Source organism: Podarcis pityusensis (assembly GCF_964106645.2).
Source record: "Podarcis pityusensis genome assembly, chromosome: 3".
NCBI lineage: Eukaryota > Metazoa > Chordata > Lepidosauria > Squamata > Lacertidae > Podarcis > Podarcis pityusensis.
In genome coordinates, this window is record NC_138026.1 from 61,359,486 (window position 1) to 61,378,961 (window position 19,476).

At 41.9% G+C, this 19,476-nt stretch overlaps 1 protein-coding gene across 1 annotated transcript; it reads right to left on the reverse strand.

The window, feature by feature from the left end:
• Nucleotides 1–10,641: 10,641 nt before the first annotated feature.
• On the reverse strand, nt 10,642–17,628 carry LOC308473885 (p53 apoptosis effector related to PMP-22-like). Its single transcript, XM_080999784.1, has 3 exons — nt 17,186–17,628; nt 13,739–13,882; nt 10,642–12,475 (listed from the first exon to the last, which is right to left on the reverse strand). The coding sequence occupies exons 1-3, from the start codon at nt 17,385–17,387 to the stop codon at nt 12,261–12,263; spliced, it is 561 nt and encodes a 186-aa protein (XP_080855910.1). The 5' UTR covers nt 17,388–17,628; the 3' UTR covers nt 10,642–12,260.
• Between the last annotated feature and the right edge of the window lie 1,848 nt (nt 17,629–19,476).

The window sequence follows — 19,476 nt, forward strand, 5'->3', positions numbered from 1 at the left end:
GGCCACAACGCACACGTAGGCCGCCGGCATACCTTGAGGACTATGAATGCGACCTCCCGGGCAGGACTGGAACTTAGAGGGGAGGGGTGTTATGTACTGAGTTGAATAGGATCCAAACTGTAGCAGTCTGATTGGTCCTAGAACAATAGGATCCAAAAGGCAGCAGTCTGATTGGTCCTAGAACAATAGGATTCAGAATGCAGCAGTATGATTGGTCCTAGAACAATGCAGCAGTATGATTGGTTGGCAGGAACCACCCAATCCTGCTCCAGATAGAAGTGAATCCACAACCTGATTGGCTTACAGTAGAATTCCAGAATTAGCCAATCATGTGCAGCCCATTGTGTAAATAATGTATATAAAGCAGATACTGTGAGGGGACATTTATTCATTCCTCCTCACCACTATGAGCTGAATAAAGAGCATGAAATCACTTTGCGACTCTGAGTATATTTCAATGACTAAACCGCTTCTGGCACAACAGAACACCGTGATGGAAACCAGAGCGGACGGAAACACTGTTTACCTTCCTGCTGCCGTGGTACTTATTTATCTACTTGCAATGGTGTGCTTTGGAACTGCTAGGTTGGCAGGAGCTGGGACAGAGCAACAGGAACTCACTCCGTTGCAGGGATTCAAACCGCCGACCTTCTGATCGGCAAGCCCAAGAGGCTCAGTGGTTTAGACTAAAGCACCACCCGCGTCCCTGTTTATTCTATATCTCAGGGATGTCCAACTAGTAGATTGTGAACTACAGGTAGAATCCCTGGATGATCCTGGTTGATCATGGGATGCTTATCGTGTACAAAAAGTGACAAGGAAAAAGCTTTAAAAAAAGCACTCTTTGCAATCCTCCCCAAAGAAAGCTCAACGACTCTGGGCACTTCACTCCTAAAAAAAGCTCAAAAAGCTCAACAACTCTGGGCAATCCACCCACCCCACACATGCTCCTCCTCCCTCTAATGACAATGGGTAGATCACTGCAAGTTTTTCTTTATACTGGGAGTAGATCACAGTCTCTTGGGAGCTGGACATGCCTGCTATATCTGATTCCTTTTCAGATAATCAGCTCTTTAGCTCCTGTGTTTAGTGTAACAACAAAAAAAAGGCACATTAAACATAGGAGTCAAAGAGATGATTATCTGAAAAGAACTGCTGCCTGACCTATGTTTTTCTGTAATAACAACAATGGTGTAGGACCTCAAAAGCACTCTATATCATCCAAGGACTCTGCAGATATTCATTAGGAAGTTACCTGTGAGCATTCCCAGTTTTCTTCTTCTTTTTCTTGGGTGGCTTTTGCTTTCCTTTCTCCCACACCTTGTATTTCAATGGAGAAAAATAATATAGGATAATTGTGCCTTTTGTTCAGCTATGTGAAGCCAAAAAAGGGGGAGGGATATAACTCAAAAGCTGTCTTCTCCTAAATATTTGGATTGCTACAGCTGCATATCCAATCTGCGCTGGGTATCTATGAAATATTCACATGGAAGGTAAGAATCTCCATGCATCGCCTGATATATGGAAACCATCTTGATATGAGGATTGGACGAACGAAAAAATTCACACAGGATTATAACTGGTGTTTATCTGCTTAAGGAGATTATCAGAAGAGATCATAAAGAAAAAAAGAAAAAATATACGAACAAGATGAGATGTGGAAACAGCAAGATAAGACTGGATAGAATTATGAACATTATTTGGACTGATTGGATATTACAGTAATGCAGTAGCAAGAAGATGATTGGAATCCCCCTTCGGAACTTGAAATATGGGTCCCCTCAACAAAAATTTAAAATTCGCCTTTGTAATTCGGAATTTATGTGATGTGATTTGATTTGATTGGTCGGTTAATAAAAACTATTTTTTTTAAAAAAAGAATCTCCATGCATCGCCTTTGAATCTCTAAGTGAATTAGACAGATAGCAGACAGAGAGAATAAGGGAAGGGCCAGACAAATTACAGAACATAATTTGCAAGTTGAAACAGAAATGGTTCTGTAGCAGCCAGCAGAAAGTGTTTGACGAACAGAAGCTAAGCCGAGAAACTCTACTTAACAGCAGAACTATGTGCAGAATTGCAGCTACAGCAATTCAACCATAATAAAAAATAGTGAGCCATATTGTTAACTCTACACAAACTAGCCAGACCTGATATACATGTCCCCTGACTCTCCTAGTGCATTCAAAGGATTTCACAGCTAGATGTGTGGGAAAAGGAATCATATGACTGCTTCTTTATCTTGTGGCCACATCCATTCTCAACAACATATTTTTAAAAAAGCATGGGTGTGTTTTAAATACCACAGCCACTGGTGTCACATTCTGAAAAGCAAGCTGACTTTCAGATAGGCCAATCAGATGTTTGCTTTGCTTTGCAGGCAGCTGTAATTAACATGCTCTGAATTTGCTCCAGGTTCAGGAGGAAAGCATGCAAATCAGCTCTGCTGGGTCAGACCAAAGGCAGGTCTACTCCAGAATTCACTGGCCCATCATTGGGAATCCCACAAGCAGGACATGAGCACAGCAGCACTCTCCTGCTAATGATCCACCTCAGAGGTATACAGTTATTACTAAAGGGAGTATAACTTTCATGAGTAGTTGCCACTGGTGGCCTTATTTATTTGTTGCATTCAAATCCTACCCCTTTCTCCCAGGAACTCACTGCAATGTACATGGTTCTCCCCTTCCTTATTTAATCCCCACAACAACCCTATGAGGTAGGCTGAGAAGCAGTTACTGGCCCAAAGTAACCCAGTGAGTTTCGTGGCTAAGTGGGGTTTTGAACATGGGTCTCATTCCTAAGCATTGTAAAAAGCTTATGGAAATATTCCTTCTTCTTTTTTTAGATTCACATTCACAAATGCTGTGTGCCTTACATTCCTCCAAATGACAGAACTTATGGGAATGTCCCCATTCTGTAACCCAGGAGAGCCATTGCTAATCAGTGTAGACAGTACTGGGCCAGACAGACCAATGGTCTGACTCAGTATAAGGCAATTTCCTGTGCTCAGATGTTCTCTGCATTCACCGTGTACTCTGAGACCTTTGTTGTATGTAAGGCAGTCTTTCTTGTTGTATGACTTTCCTTTTGAGTGTGAAAATAAAGCTCTTTTGGTTCCGCCTGTCTTGCAGGTCCTAAGGCAACACCCAGCGACTTGCCCTGCGTGACTGTGGTGCTCATTCATCAAAGCAAAAGCATCTCTCCTTCTCAGCTCTAGATCTGTTTCATATCACTGCCAGCCAACAGCCAACCACAGTCTGTGCTGTGCGACTAGTGGAAAGATGCTGTTTCTTTGCCACTGTTTATAAATTGCCAAACTTTCCAGCCCATCCTCCATTAAGTGAAGTGGGTTGACGCTATGCAGACAAAAAGCTCGATCTCTCCCCACCCCATTTTCTTACGGTTACTACAAACTAGCACAGTTTCTCTTCTTCCTCTTTTTCAATTTCCTGTTCGGTGTCATTGTGGGCATTTTTACCATGTTAGCATTTCTTTGAACTCTTGTTGGCACTTGCCTAGAGGGAGGTGGGTGGTTCTTAATAAGGTGATCTGATGGCATCTGGGAAACCATCTGCCTCCATCGCCTTTGGTGACCAGCTACAATTTAATGCTACCCTGTTTGCATCTTCAAAGCACTTTAAAGATATTATGATACACAGTTCTTCTAGATTACAGTATACATGGTCATAATTGGCAAATGGCTGCCTCGGTTTTGTGCACGTAGAGCATATGAGGTTTCCCAGCAGCTATGCAATGCATCCCTGAAGTCTTGGCCTCTTGGGTCCTTAGGTGACATTCTGAGCTCAGCAGCCTCACACCTGCCTTCTGCCTTCTCTGTGCTCCGAAAGAGCTTGTCTCAATGCATGTGGGGGCATGCCTGCAATACCATGAGTCCCTGTATCATCTGCACTGGCTTCAAGATTGAGAGCTGAAGCAGGTGGACCTGTACAATGGTACCTCAGGTTACAGACGCTTCAGGTTACAGACTCCGCTAACCCAGAAATAGTACCTCGAGTTAAGAACTTTGCTTCAGGATGAGAACAGAAATCGTGCGGCGGCAGTGGGAGGCCCCATTAGCTAAAGTGATACCTCAGGTTAAGAACAGTTTCAGGTTAAGAACAGACCTCCAGAACAAATTAAGTTCTTAACCCGAGGTACCACTGTACTGCCATATGCAATGTGGCTTGAGCCAGTGTTCATTTGAGGTCCTGTTCCTCTGCACCACACCTCTCCTAGCCACTGCACTTCTAACCAAGAGAAGGCAGGTCTTTTAAATTTCAATTGGGCTATTGTATATTAACCGAATGCATAATTTCATACTTATTTTATATTATCAAGGGAATTGCTGTAAGGTTAGAATATAATCACACCCAACCCTCAAGAAGTCGTCCACCTAAGCATCTACCAGTGGCATCTGACCGCCAGGGACATGATGGGGTCGTAGGAAGCCATATGCCACCTAGATGTTGAGACAATGTTTTCCAGCCCATTTGTTGTCCCTAAGGGTCAGTTGCTGGACAAGGGACATGGAGATGGAGATGGTGATTGGAACTGGGCTTTAGAGCAGAGGTAGTCAATGCTGTACTCTCAAGATGGCCCAACAACCCCAGCCTGCATGACCAATGGTCAGAGATGATGGAAGTTGTAGTCCACGACATCTGGAGAGTGTCACATTGGCTACCCCTGCCCTAGAGCAAGTACATCAGCTGTAGCAGTACTCACGAAAGAGAGCTTCTTCACAACCAATGTGCATAATGTGTTTTACTGCAAACACACTAGTGTAATGCATGGCATTGGAAATGGGCAATGGAATGTGCCAATCAGCCATGGTGGATTCTGCAGCTGAGGTCCCTGAGTGCTTGGATGCCTGTCAAGTCTACCCTTCAGAGTGATGTGTTTAGCACAGCAAACTACATCCTACTTCTACCCTTTATCTTACTTGATATCCCTCCATGTCCCCCCACATCATATCTTGATTAAATTTAAAACAAAATTAGATAGATACCTCTTTATAATGCAACTCAGCTTATTAACATCCACAAAATGGAAGTCTTTGACTCCCTTGAAATGTTTGCGGCACGGGTTTGTCAAAACCAGTTGGGAAAGTCTGCCTGGCAAATGAAAACCAGGGCAAGAAGGTGGAGTTCCTAAACACAATTATGAGGCTTCAAAACATCACTGCAGCTCTGCCATGGGAAATAGCTGTGTAACTTTGATTTCCAAGCTGGAATGGCTTCCCTAGCATTTGTCTAAATGCCCTCCAGGGATTTCAGGAGAACAGCTTCTTGGTGCACAATACAAAGGCGTTGTTTATTGGGAATCTCATCCAGTGAGGTGTGGCTTCATCCAGCCCCCGCTCAAGGCAAAGGCGCAAAACAAGTTTCAACGGAGGTCTGAAATTGTCATGGGGAAGATTTCTGCTGATTCAGGTTTTCAGTGTTCAGCCTTCACCTTGCAGTATTTGTCAAAGCCTTTTTAAAAGAAGGAACAGAACACCCTGGCTTCCTCACGTCTGGAACCTTTCATAAGAAAACACTAAATTCTAAAATATGTGTGCATGTATACAAGTCAGTTGGATAGTGACACTATTTCTAATATTTGACAACATTCTACGATACAAATGGTAGAGAACTTGGACTAAATATTATCCATGGTGAGCTGCTTCCTTATCCTAAACGCCAATCCACAAACCCTATGTTTCTCTCTCTTTTCATAACATTCCACCACCCCAACTCTTTCTATCTCTTTCTATTTTCTTTTCTCATTATTTTGTTGCTGATGCTACGAAGTCCAGCTTTTTAGCCATAGCCAACCAGGTCTGTTTCTGATATAGGGTTGAGATGACAGAAAGTTCAGGACACGTGAGCCTGCCATATTTGTCTCCAGTGCCATCTCCCCCCCACCCCATACACCCTTCTACCACATTTGCCAGAAACAAATAAAAGTGGAAGTACGGTAGTTAAGTTAGAAGAGGGAGAAGGAGCAGAGACAGTGGAGCCTAGGAGATGTGACAAGCCAAGAGGAGAGGAGTTTCTGCATTCTCCTCATTCAAATATTAGGAAACACTGGGTGATTAAAAATAATAATGAGACTGAACGTGAGTCTTTTTAGTGATGTGACAAGAAGTAAATTGATCTCATGCTATCTGTCTCCTGCTGAATACACTGAATCTTTCACAAAACAGTTAACTTGTGGTATGAGTACAGAATGCTTGTGTTTCATTTGGCTCAGGTTTTGGATGAGTAAGAGACACACCTGGGGAGTGTCTGTGGGAGAGAAGAAACACAAGTCTAGGCGTATTATCACATCATTTCCATTTCCATCTGCTCACATTAAAAACCCTATTCAAGATTACAGCCTGGTCCCTTTTTAATTTATATTATCATCATCATCACCACCACATAGTCAAAAGGTCTACTCTTAAAAAAAATTTAAAAAAAACAACTTCAGCTGCAGAACAGATTTATTCTGCCTCATGGGGCCTTTTCAGCTTCTGCCATCTTTCTTGGTTTCATAACATTTTAATTTTGCAGAAGTCCCATAAGTAAAGAACTTCCCCCTCAGGCCCAGTGTGAATTTGGACAAAGTCGCTCTGTCACACCCAAATCGGTTTCAGATATTGTTGTGAAGTTAAATGAAATAAACACAAAAAGCTGCCATAAAACTTGTGTGTGTGTTTATGGGTATGTAATGCAAGAAACAGGAACTGTATTTTATATCTGTGTCCAAGCCCAGGAATATTTAATGTGGGCTGAGGGTGCAGAGTGAGATGCTCATCAGAACTACTAATGGCTCTGGGACAGTCTCTCCTGACAGGTAGATGTTACCATACCATAGGGAGACAGTCACCACAGGTGATACAGAGTTGGCTCAGTTGGGCTGGCCAGTGCTGGGAGGAAACTCCCAGCCCAGCCCAGCAGCTTGTGAGTCAGAGGTGAAGTGGTTTGGACAAGGGAAGAACAAAGCACTGTGGAATCTTTTTACAGGCCATTTCTCCTACCACCAATATGCTTGCAAGTAATGGACCACACAGGTATGGAGACCCAGAATAGCCACACCTTTACCTCACACCAAGGAAGTGGAGGGAAATGACCATTAGGGTGAAAAAGTGAGAGATTATAATGATTGTTATTTGTTACATTTATCTACCATCCTTCATCCAAAGATCACAGGATGGTTTGCATCATAAATATTCCCCACTCACTGTATCACCCTGGAGACATTTTCTTCATAGCTACAGCCACCACCACCATAATACAGCAAGAGGGTTTGACTCTGAGAGCTGGGCCTGGCCTTACCTCTTGCAAGTCAAGTGGCTGTGGAATTTGAAGGCAGAAGGAGAGAGATGCCAAGATAGGAGATATACCATTACGTAAATTCCTTGGCAGACTGAAAAGAGACGCCACATCCCCAGTCAGCCAGTTTTGGAAGGCAATATTTTAGTAATTAGTAATAGTCAGAATGCAACATTTACAGCCTTAAAATGGGCATCTCTATTCTCTCTGATTGTTTTCCGTTGCAGGTCTAAAGGTTTTCCCAAACAATCAAACTCCAGAGTCATTTTAGCCTTTGCTAGATACTCCAGAAAGCTCCATGACTGACTATGATGTCCTATCAGTGCATGATGATGAGTGGAAATTGTCGTGCCTCTGAAGTTTCTGGCAAAATACCCTTTTGAGTTTCACTTCACCTTAGCCTATAGGGAAACAGGGACTGATGAATTAGTTGTGAATACTGCTTCCAGTCTTTACTCACTAGTGAACAAGACAAAGATTACTACTCCATGAATGGGACTAAACCCAGCCAAGAAACAAATCAAATACATTCCCAACCACATACAGAGAGGTGCAAGACACTGTGATGGGGTTCTACTGAGCAAAAGAACAAGTCCAAAAATTCAGCCTCCTTGGGGCCCTCCTTGAAATAAGGTTTCCAATCCCATGCTTCTAAAACCATGGCAGACATCATCATCTTTTTGTGTTTTGTGTCCTTGTTGTGTTTAAGCACAGTGAATTAACTGTGTGCTGTTCCATAACTACAGCCAGCTGAAAGTCCCCTCACCACTTCCTAACTTCCTTCCCATGGTAGTCAACGTGGTACCCTCCAGATGTTGTTGAATTACAGCTCCCATCAGCCCCACCCCTTGTATGAACAAGGTCAAGAATGAATGGGAGTTGTATTCCAGAAACATCTGGAGGGCATCACATTCTGCTTCCTTAGGAGAAACTTTGTGGAGCTCTGTTAGAAAGGTGTATAGAATTCTAAGATATAAAGCTCTCACCTTACCAGAACTTGTGTGCAGTCCAAATCCACTCTGCATGCTGAAACATTCCCTGAATTTTCAGCATCACTTTATCCGTTCTGAGGCAAGGATATGCAGACTTTGAAGGCTGAAGGTAATTTGTCACCTCATTACGACTAGATGTGCTCAAATTATGGTTTTGAACTATTATGTATTTGCACTAAAATAATGACGAAAAGAACATTCCAGTGCTGTCACTAAAAGCATGCTGAAGGGCAAAGAAAATTGTGACCATTTCCTTGCATTTAAGCACAAACAAACAAACAAAACCTTCTGTACTCATAGAAAAGAGCCAAGTATTAATTTGCAAAGCCCTGAACAACTTGGATCAGAGATAACTTAGGGACCACCTGAACCCTGATATCTCAGTTTGATTACTGAAACATCTTTGGTTTTCCTCCAAGTTAGTGAAGCTATCTGGTGTCGACATGAAATTGGGGCCTTCAGTGCAGGGGCAGACTTCGGTAATCTTTGGTTATATGGTGCCCTGTGTGAGGCCAAAATGGATCTTTTCAGTTATGGATCTTCTCAGTTTTGTGCCCCATCAGCTCAACACCCTGTACAGGCTGTTGCCCACAAGGCCCTATATCTGGAGCTGCTTCAGTGCTATTGGTCCAGACTTGTGGACTGCCCTTCCAATAGAGATTCAGCAGACACATTCAGTACAGTGGTACCTCGGGTTAAGTAGTTAATTCGTTCCGGAGGTCCGTACTTAACCTGAAACTGTTCTTAACCTGAAACACCACTTTAGCTAATGGGGCCTCTTCCTGCTGCCGCGCTGCCGGAGCACAATTTCTGTTCTCATCCTGAAGCAAAATTCTTAACCTGAAGCACTATTTCTGGGTTAGCGGAGTCTGTAACCTGAAGCATATGTAACCTGAAGCGTATGTAACCCGAGGTACCACTGTATTAATTTTTAAATATTTGCTGATAACATTTCTATGCTGCCAGGCTAACTTAGACAATTAAAGACATTTATTTCTTTTATAATTAGTGGGTGATCTGCAGGTTTGGATTATTCTATCATTCTCTCTCTCTCTCTCTCTCTCTCTGTGTGTGTGTGTGTGTGTGTGTGTGCACTGTGCAATGATCAGCGGCGTAGCGTGAGTTGTCAGCACCCGGGGCAAGGCAAGTAATTTGCGCCCCCTAACCCGGGGCAAGGCAAGTAATTTGCACCCCCCCCAACCCCTAACCTGCCGATCTGAGTCGAGTTGCTGCTGGCGCTGCCGCCCAAACCACGCCGCTTGCCCGGAGGAGGAGGGGGGCAGAGAGGCGAGGAAAATGCAACATGGCCCAGCAGCTGCAGCAGCAGCAGCGGAGGCGGGGCTGTGAGGAGGGGCTGCCTGGCACGTCCTCCGCAGCCCTGACGCGCGGGGCTGAGAGCCGCTGCCTGCCGGACGCCTTCAGCCCGGGCGCGCGCACAGCTCGTCGGTTCCACGAGACATGGGGCTCTGCTACAGCCTGCGCCCGAGGCTCTTCGGCGACTCCGGAGGCAGCGAGCGCGCCCCCCCAGATGTTGCGCCCGGTGCGGCCGGCCCCCCTGGCACCCCCCACGCTACGCCACTGGCAATGATGCATTTTTTTATACTTGTGAAATGGAACTTCTCCTCTCCTTCACCTGTTCACGCCTCATGCTCTCCCTAAATCTGCTCTGGAGGGTTACAGGAACCCCTAGTACAGATTTAAAGTTAAGCAGTGGGGGGGATGACTCCTGCTGCGCAAGCAGAAATCCTAATAATGAGTTACTTAGCACTACATTGGATGCAGCCTTAAGTATATATATATATATATATTTACAAATAAATAAGTAAGAAGCATACTATTGAAGGACATCTTGACATAAAAGTTCATACTATTGTCTGTTGTTTCCATGTGTTTCCGGTTTTAGATTATGAACCCTCAGGATAAGGACCTCCTACATCTCTTCTTTGTAAAGTGCCATGCACATTGATGAAACTATATACACCTTTTTGCATGTAGGACAGGAGCTTCTGAGGTGGGGAATCAGCCCATTGTCAAAACCCCACCTGTCATTTGAAGCGAGAGAGGTTGCATTGTGTAATGCTTTTCATAGTGTGCTTGGCAATCCAGATACAAGATCCAGGTGGGTGCCAACAGGACTCTAATTTTTCATGGACCTGCTGCTTCATGTTAATGGAACTGGGAGGGATAGATTCCAAACTGCATTTCTGATCTAGCAGAACTCCAAAGCATATATTTAAATGAATGTGCCATTTCATGGGCTTCAAAGGCAACGTTTCCACATGCCTAAGCTGTTGTGGGTCTCTGCCCTTAAGCATTTTCGTATCAACCCAACACATTTTTTAACCATTCAGTGGGAGACAGCAACTTTTTATTAATCAGCTTTAAATATACAATATAATCTTTAACATGCAGTTAAATTATGTCAGAACAGTGTACTTGGGTTGGAATTCAACTATTCAAACCACAATTACAGTTGGTTTAACACTTAACTAACACATTATACTGTATAATATACAGAACTTAGTAGTGACATAGTTCCTGCCAGTGAGGCTTAGAATATCTAAGGCTACAATTCTATACATGCTTAATAAGCATAGCATTAGCCTGTAAGATGGTCAGGATAAATGATGGGGGAAAGGGAAAACAGCAGTAACAATGCATCAACAGGTGGGTGGGTTTTATTTTTTCCATCTCCCCTCCCCCCAAAAAAAAGAATTCCTGCAGGCATCCATGATATAAAGGAACTAGCTATCAAACGGTCTGTTCCTTGTGAGGCAGTTTCCAATTCAGTACCTACTAGGCTTTTCCTCCCTGCAGCACCAGTTCTATAATAAAGAGGGATTGTGCTACTTCTCACCAATTGTTGTGCAGAATTACAAATATATTACAAAATAATTACCTCAGTGAAAATATCATAATAAGGACTTTTGCCACTTTCTCCCCACCCCCAAGCACTGACCACTGAGGATAGCTATGTGATTATAAAGCAAATGTATAAACGAAAAGAGATTAATACAAAAGCACAGTAGGAATATTAGCAAATGGTTACCTTGCATAGCTTTGCTTCTGTCTTATGAAAGAGCATGAGTTGACTCGTGCCATTTTGTCTGCAGCCATTTCTCCCATTATGGCTTACACAGCGTATTCGCAACACACAAGTAGGCAGGTGAAATTCCAGAAATGGAGATCAATGAATTTAAATATATTTTCATGTGCTTAAAATTTCATTTCTGGTGGCATGAGTAGCAAACACCAGCAGAATTTGGATACCTCATGAGGGAATTTTTTTCCTGCAATATAGGAACACCTGAAGGACTGTAGATGCCAGAGAATCAACTGATAAAACTCATCCAGTTTCAATTAACATATTAAGCAACTAAAACAAACATTTCAGTATTTCAGTTCTTAGGATTTCCATTAAGTTGCCAGGTTAGCTTCGCTAAATAATGCTACCACTGACAATTTCTTCTTCCACAAATTATTAAAAATCCACTGGTTAAAACAAAAGGATGTATGTGGACTGTTCTCAACCACAATGGGAACCAAATTCCCTTTCAATAGGAACAGATCAGATTCATTTAAGTATGCACAATTTAATATGTAAGTCTTCAATCACACCAGTTGATTAGTGAATGCTAGATTGGTCTACTCTGCCACAGAAAGGCATTTACACTATAACCTGCCCGTTAAACAGGAAAGGTAAAAAATTTTGGTTCTTCCTAGGAACCAAAAAGGTTTATTTAAAAATCTAACTATTCTACATCAAACCAAAAAGGAAAATAGGAATAACGTATTGTTTTTAACACTTTGGCATATTTTTCAATGTGTTTTAAAAAGCTCTTAAGCCCCTCTACTGCTTCAATGTTTGGCTAAGGTGGTGGTGGAGGCTGAGGGATATTTTAGTCTGCACATAACCGGCATGCAAAAGTTTAGGAAATCAATAACATGACTCTGTTGCTCTTCCTAGAAGTTATGCATAATAAGGTTTGACATTTCCCAAAATATGATCTTCATACAGGGGGAGGCAGCAAAGGAAGAATCCCAAACCTATACCCATAAGACACATGGTCCACCCAAAGCCATAGGACCAGCTGAGCTCATTCCTTATATTTCCTGGGTAATTTTCACGTAAATATTTTGAGACCATTACAGCGTAGATGACAAGGCCCATGAGAGAGAATACAGCTGTGAGAAAGAAAGAAAAAACACTTTAAGTAAAAATGAGTGGTGGTGAAAACAGAAACAATATAATTCCTTCTCATCATGAATTAAGATCAGGTTAGTGCAATGCACGCTACACAAGGTTGCCCTAAAAGAGTGTTCAGAAACTGCAGCTGGTGCAAGAGACAGCATCCAATAAATTTCTGCATTCGTTCTGCATTCAGACCATATTATGCTGTTCTTATATCAACTGCACTTGCTTTCAATTCGTTTCCAGGTTCAGTCCAAGATGGTGGTTCTTCTCTATAAAGCCCTAAAAGGTTTGCAACCGGGGTATCTGAAAGGCAGTCTCCTCCCATGGGAACCTCCCGTAAGAACCTCTTCCCTGTCTAAGATTTGGTTGGTGGCAATGCAAGAAAGGGGCTTCCCTAAATGGCTTCAGCCCAATATACCTGAAGGAGCGTCTCCACCCCCATCGTTCAGCCTGGACACTGAGGTCCAGCACCGAGGGTCTTCTTCTGGTTCCCTCACTGCCAGAAGTGAAGTTACAGAGAACCAGGCAGAGGGCCTTCTCAGTAGTGGTGCCCGCCCTGTGGAACACCCTCTCATCAAGGAAATAAACAACTATCTGACTTTGAGAAGACATCTGAAGGCAGCCCTGTTTAGGGAAGCTTTTAATATTTGATGAATTATTGTATTTTAATATTTTGCTGGAAGCCGCCCAGAGTGGCTGGGGAACCCAGCCAGATGGGTGAGGTATAAATAAATTGCTGTTGTCGTTGTTGTTGTTACTTGTGGCAGCATCCCACGTTTGGAATTCCCATCCAAAATAATGGCTAGTTACAGCTCATAGGAACTGGAGTTTAAATGGAGAGTTCCAGGTTCCCCATCCCTACTCTTAAAGAAGGTAGCAGAGAGAAGATTGGGTGGTTGGAGATTATGGAGCAGACCACCCATGAGGACAGTGATGATAAAGCTATAAAGACGTAAAATGGCCTGGTTTAGGAGGCATCAATTCCTAAGGCATTATATATATGTGTGTATATATATATATATATAGGCAGTTAACTATTTTGTCATGTGATTCTGTAATTATTACTGAGCTGCATCTTTGTGAATTCATGCCACTCTGCACCACCACACCCACTGCAACTATGCAAAAGGACGCTCCTGATTCATTGTGCACTTTAAGAAGGTCTGTTGCTCTTTCCCTACAGCTAAAGAAGCAACTACTCTCTCCAGACCAAAGCCAGGCATCCACCCTTTGCACCGAAAACACAGCCTTACCCGCAACAAAACACAGGCCTCCGATGCCTCTGATGAAGTTGAAGCGAAGCGTCGGGATGGCAAATGCAATGATGGCCAGGGCAAAACAGATCACTATGATTACAAATCCAACAAAGAAAGTGGCCGCTGCAGCCTTACCCCAGGCTGAAAAGAAAAATAAAAGTTAGCTGCATTTTGCTCTCTGTTATTCCAAGATAGCCGTACAAGTATATGCAGTGCTTTTTCCCCCCTAAAAAAAATGTTTGAGGGTACTCTCATTTTCCTACTCATATTGAAATACTACCCCTCAATGAGGCTAAATTTAGATTCACAAAATGTTTAGGGGTATGCGTACCCCTGTGTACCCCCAGGGGCGGGAAACCACTGAGTATATGTAACAGTTAAAGATGATGTGTGTCCTCCCCTTTTTGTATGAACTGGGCTTTTAACATAAGTCTGGTGATAGATATTAGTTTTTTTCTTCCAAACTACTTTTCCCTCTGTTAAGCTGGATTGCCAGGTTATGGTATTGTTTCAAAAACTTATTTGTCCAGAGGTGACTGTCAGACAAGCAAAGCTTGGCTCAAATGACTCTTGGTTGTCTTAAGAACTGTTGTATGTCTTTAGCCGTAATAATATCCTGTCACATTAACACACTGTGTGTAGAAGCTGAAGGGAATAGGGGAGGCAGGAATAACCCCAAAGTGTCAGGGAGATAGCAATCCAGAGTACACATCTGCCTCTAGTCTTTGGGTGTCAGTCGGGAATGAATGAATAAATAAATATTTTAAAGAGTCGCCTTGGGATTTTCATATACATTCATGTAGATGAAATCAATACTAAATCAGTCAGGATCTTAAAAACTTGAGACTCAATGTGTAATGTTGCAGAACATCTGCTACTGAAATGAGTATTTAAAACACACACACACACACTGATTTTAATTCAGGTATTTAAAGTTTTTGAGGCAAACTGTTATGCCCATTATATTATGTGCCTGAGCATATAGAGTAGGTGGGTAAATAGGTACATAGAACTGCATTACTGCTGTTTAATGATCCCACTGGCTTTTTAAATTGAACAACACAGTCAAATGAAATTGACTCTCTCTGTCTCTCTCAATCTATTATACTTTCTATGGGAATTGTTGGTGTCCCAACAGGCATAATCTTACAAGAGGCATTCCCCATTCCCTAGCACTTGAGAGGGAATGCCTTTTTAAAAATAGGAGTTGCAGTTTGCAGTTTTGCTAAGACACACACACAAACATGCACACAAAATAGAAATATGTAAAATATACCAGCCAATTGATCAGGGGCACCTTTTTAATTGATCAAAATGGTTTTAGTCTATTAAACTAACCAGTTAATTGACTAAATACTATTGAAGTCTTACTGTATCATAGATGTGTATTTGCATAGCTTGATTAAAATGCTGGTGTTATTTTGGAACAAAATAATGAAAAAATAAACAATATAGAAATTATTTCTAACATATTTGGAAACTTTAGGCCTGCAAAGCATCTCAAGTTCTGCAAGGTTTTTCTCATATTGTCACCCAGCCAATGCTGGTCAATTGTTCTAAGAAGGAGAATGGGGGAAAGGCAGTCTTTTGGGGGAGAAAAGCCTAGGGAGACAAGATGCAACCCAGAGATCTTTATCTAACTCTCCGTCCATCTTTTATGGCATGGTGGGGAACCTGTGGTACTGCGTTGCTGGACTACCTCGCTCATCATGCTTGACCATTGGCCATGTTGGCTGGGGATCATGGAAGTCCAACAACATCTAACATGGCCACAGGCTCCCCACAGATGTATAATGGCATTTGGCTCAAAGCCAAACAAAAATATGGAAGAATCTGTATCAGACTAATGTACACACTATACCTTTAAAGCACATTCAAAGCACATTCTTTCCCTCAAAGAATTCTGGGCACTGTAGTTTACCAATCACAGATTTGCAATGCGCTGTAGTTTACCAACAACAAACTGCAGTGCCGAGAATTCCTCAGGGAAAAGAATGAATTTTAAAACATAAAACATAATTCTAAATTTTGCTTTCAGGTAAGTATGTATAGGGATTACAGCCTTAAAGTAACGTCCCCATCTTTTACCACCTAGCAGAGAGAGTTTCACATTTATTTAATATAACTGTACATGCTTAAGAATGGCTGAAACATTACATACAAACCACAAAGGAATACTTATAAAGCCAAAGTCACATTTCTTATTTAAAGGGTGAGGAAGAAACAGAAGTATTTTGATCATTGAGTCCTAAAATCAGTTCCCAAACTTGACAGGAGAACACTAGGAATTAACATATCCACCAGGGAGGGGTGGTGCTGTGTGTCAATTGACCAAAACGGTGAGCACTTACTTTTTACTAGTAGTTTTGCATTTTTACATATTATGACCAGCTCATAAATTGACCCAGCCCACAACCCAGATTTTCACTTCCTATTTTAACATTTTTTTCATCCTGACAATTATTGCAATTGCTGATTAACCCAACATAATCTCTTGTGAATCACAAGAGGAAGCAGAAGGAAGTCATATGGATTTCAAAATTGATGTTATATGGGAAACAGGGAGTCCGTATTAAGAAGATGCTTAAGGGAGGCCTTCATCCCAGGGCATATCTTAAGAAAGAGATGAGGAATGACATCTTAGAGTAGACCAAAGTTATTCTACTGTAGATATAGATTTGCTAAACAGAAACTTACCCAAAGTGACGGTTTGGATATACATTACACCATTTGTCCAAATAGATTTCCTTCCTATTCATTAATATTATGCTTTCCCCACACAGTTCAACACAGGCTCTATCACATGATTCTTCTGAATATGCAAAGCTCAGTTCCACACAACAGTTCTTTACAGTATGCTTTCTTTTATGGATTCTCTGCCTGATGACATCTCCATGTCTACCCAAAGCTATTTCTTGTCATGGTGGAAAGTCCAGGGAAGATAAAAAGGAAGCTGTTAACCAAACTTTGCTTATATTGTCAGCACTTGTTCTACTGTCATGGATATAAAATCGCTCCTTGAAAGCCTGAGGGAAGATTACTCATTTATGTAACTGGATTTTGCCTCATTCTAGCATTTCAAGGTCACTCCTTGTCATAATTGCTAAAATCCATTCTTAAAAATAATTTCTGAACATTTATATTTTGAAGAAAAGTTTAGGAGATATTGGTCAAAGTGAGCAGAAGCACTCAAGTTCAGAATAAGAAGAAAACATTACACATATTTACCAATGAAAGGTAATTACTTTCTTCTCTAAGCTCTCCTTTCAAATAGGAGATGATAAATTAGATAGATGATAGAGAAAGAAAGAAAGAAAGAAAGAAAGAAAGAAAGAAAGAAAGAAAGAAAGAAAGAAAGATGATAGATAGATGATAGATAGATATAAAGCTTGAGTAGACTAATCACGATCATTGGATCATAGTCTTTACCACTGTGATTCTTACCAAAATCCATGAGCGATATGCATTCCCATTCTTCTCGTTCAGTACATAATCTCCATAACGAGCCTTGTTGCACAAACGGTCGGGTTTCTGAGTTTACCCAGCCCCAACCAACCAGTGCAATGATACCAAAGATCATTGCTAAGCCCAGAAGAAGAGGCATGATCCATCTGCAGCGTGTATAGTCCAGACCATACTGAACCATCTTGTTTGGGTCTTCTTTAGTGGTTTGACAGATAAGCAAAAAAGTCTTCCTACTATTTGCTTCAGCAGCCTGGGAAAAACAGTAGTTTAATAAAGGTTTATGAAAAGTGTGTGTGTGTATATGTGTGTGTGTGAAAAAGAGAAAGGAAGAAAGACAAAGACAGCAAGCAGCTTTGTGATCCAGACAGGCGCTGAAGGAAAAAGCTCCACCTACATTTCACTGAACAAGTTGCTGCAACAACCTGTTGAGCTGGAAAGAAAATTCAGGGCTGTGCACACCTTGAAACCCGCCCTCCCTTTTCTTTTTCTTTTTGCTACTAATTAAATGATTATTGTGGCCCATTGCCATTAGCATTTTACCCTTTCCTGGCTTTAAGATTTCACAGCAAAGAGCAGTGTGATGTATTGGCAGGAAGAGAGAAAAGAAAGATGGTGAACAACAAAAGTAGCCGTTGGTTTACCTTTATGAAGGATGAACAGAAGGTCGTGCCAATACCACTTGAGGGTGATACTGATAGGCTATATTATCCATACTTTCAAACAAAAAAATGTTTAATTTTATCTTACTGTAACAGTGATGGCTTCCACTAAATATACTTAGGAGTTGTTCCTTTGGCGAAAAGGCTTAAAATTCTCTTAGAGAAATTGTGGTTTCACAATAATCTGTCAATGAAAAGGAGGCAGTGCCAGCTATGCAGCCAGCCATGTTTTGAGGCTATTTGAGGGGAGTGTGTTTGCCTGAGAGCTTTATGAAATGAATTTTGATTTGCTGAATCCAAATCTGACTTTATCTAAGTCTCCAGTTTAGCATTGACCAGACTCTCCAAAATTTCTCCAATGAAAATAGGGACATCCTAAGGAAAAGTGGGACATTCTGGGATCAAATCAGAAACTGGGACAGCTTCTCTAAATCAGGGACATCCCTGGAAAATAGGCACACCTGGAGGGTCTGTGTTGACCCTAAAACCACAGCTAGCAGTCAAGTCAGCTAATGTCAGCTCCTCACCAGCACAAACATGCTCTTGCATATTCACCATTCAATCAATTTAGATGGGGTTTTGAGGGCAACCTAATGTTAGACCTAACTCTTATCCCAAACCATTTCAGAAGCCTAAGCTGGAAATTTTAAAAATGGCGGCCAACTGGAATTTATTTTGGGCAACAACACAACATCTGCACAAAATATGTCGTGAAACCAATCTTGTTAGTTATGTAGTAGATTGAATGACAAATGATAGACTGTGAGGGCCCCTCAGGCAAGATGCCCTTAGTCAGTCCTTTTAAAATAGAAAGGGTGGGATCATAGACTCCACGCCCCAGCACTGTTGCTGTGGGAGTTACTTCTCCACATGATCCAAAGGCAGACAGCAGTTGGCTGGGGAGCAAGGAGGAGCTTCTCATTGTATCATCAACCGTCTCATGTCCAAAACTGCAGCAGTTTTGCTGAGCTGCTCTTTGAGTAAGGATGTATTTGTAAGCAGACCACAGTAATAATTTCCCTTCTGTTGTTTATATATTTGAATGGATACCTCCCATTCTTTTCCCCCTATTGCTTAAGACTTTTGAAATGTAAGAACATGAATCTTATAATGCAATCTGCACAAACCTAGTGCCCTTCAAATGTATTGGACTATAACTGCAAAACATTTGAAGGGCACAAGATTGGCCAAGGCTGTCGTAATGAATCTGCTTGTTGGAGAATTTAAGGCACCCTAATGTATGTTTGCATACTAAAGATGTTTTTAAAAGCTGCCGTAATGGCAAAATTGAGAAGAGAAGACTCCCTGGAAAAGACCCTAATGTTGGGAAAGATGGAGGGCACAAGGAGAAGGGGACGACAGAGGACAAGATGGTTGGATAGTGTTCGCAAAGCTACCAGCATGAGTTTGGCCAAACTGCGGGAGGCAGTGGAAGACAGAAGTGCCTGGCGTGCTCTGGTCCATGGGGTCACGAAGAGTCGGACACGACTAAACAACAACAACAATGGCAAAATAAGGGAAAAAATAAGGATGGTAATTAAGGGGCTGTTCTTCCACTTCACCGTTTAGTGATCTGTAGTATGACTTGTTCTTTTCTCCAAGCTGTTAAGT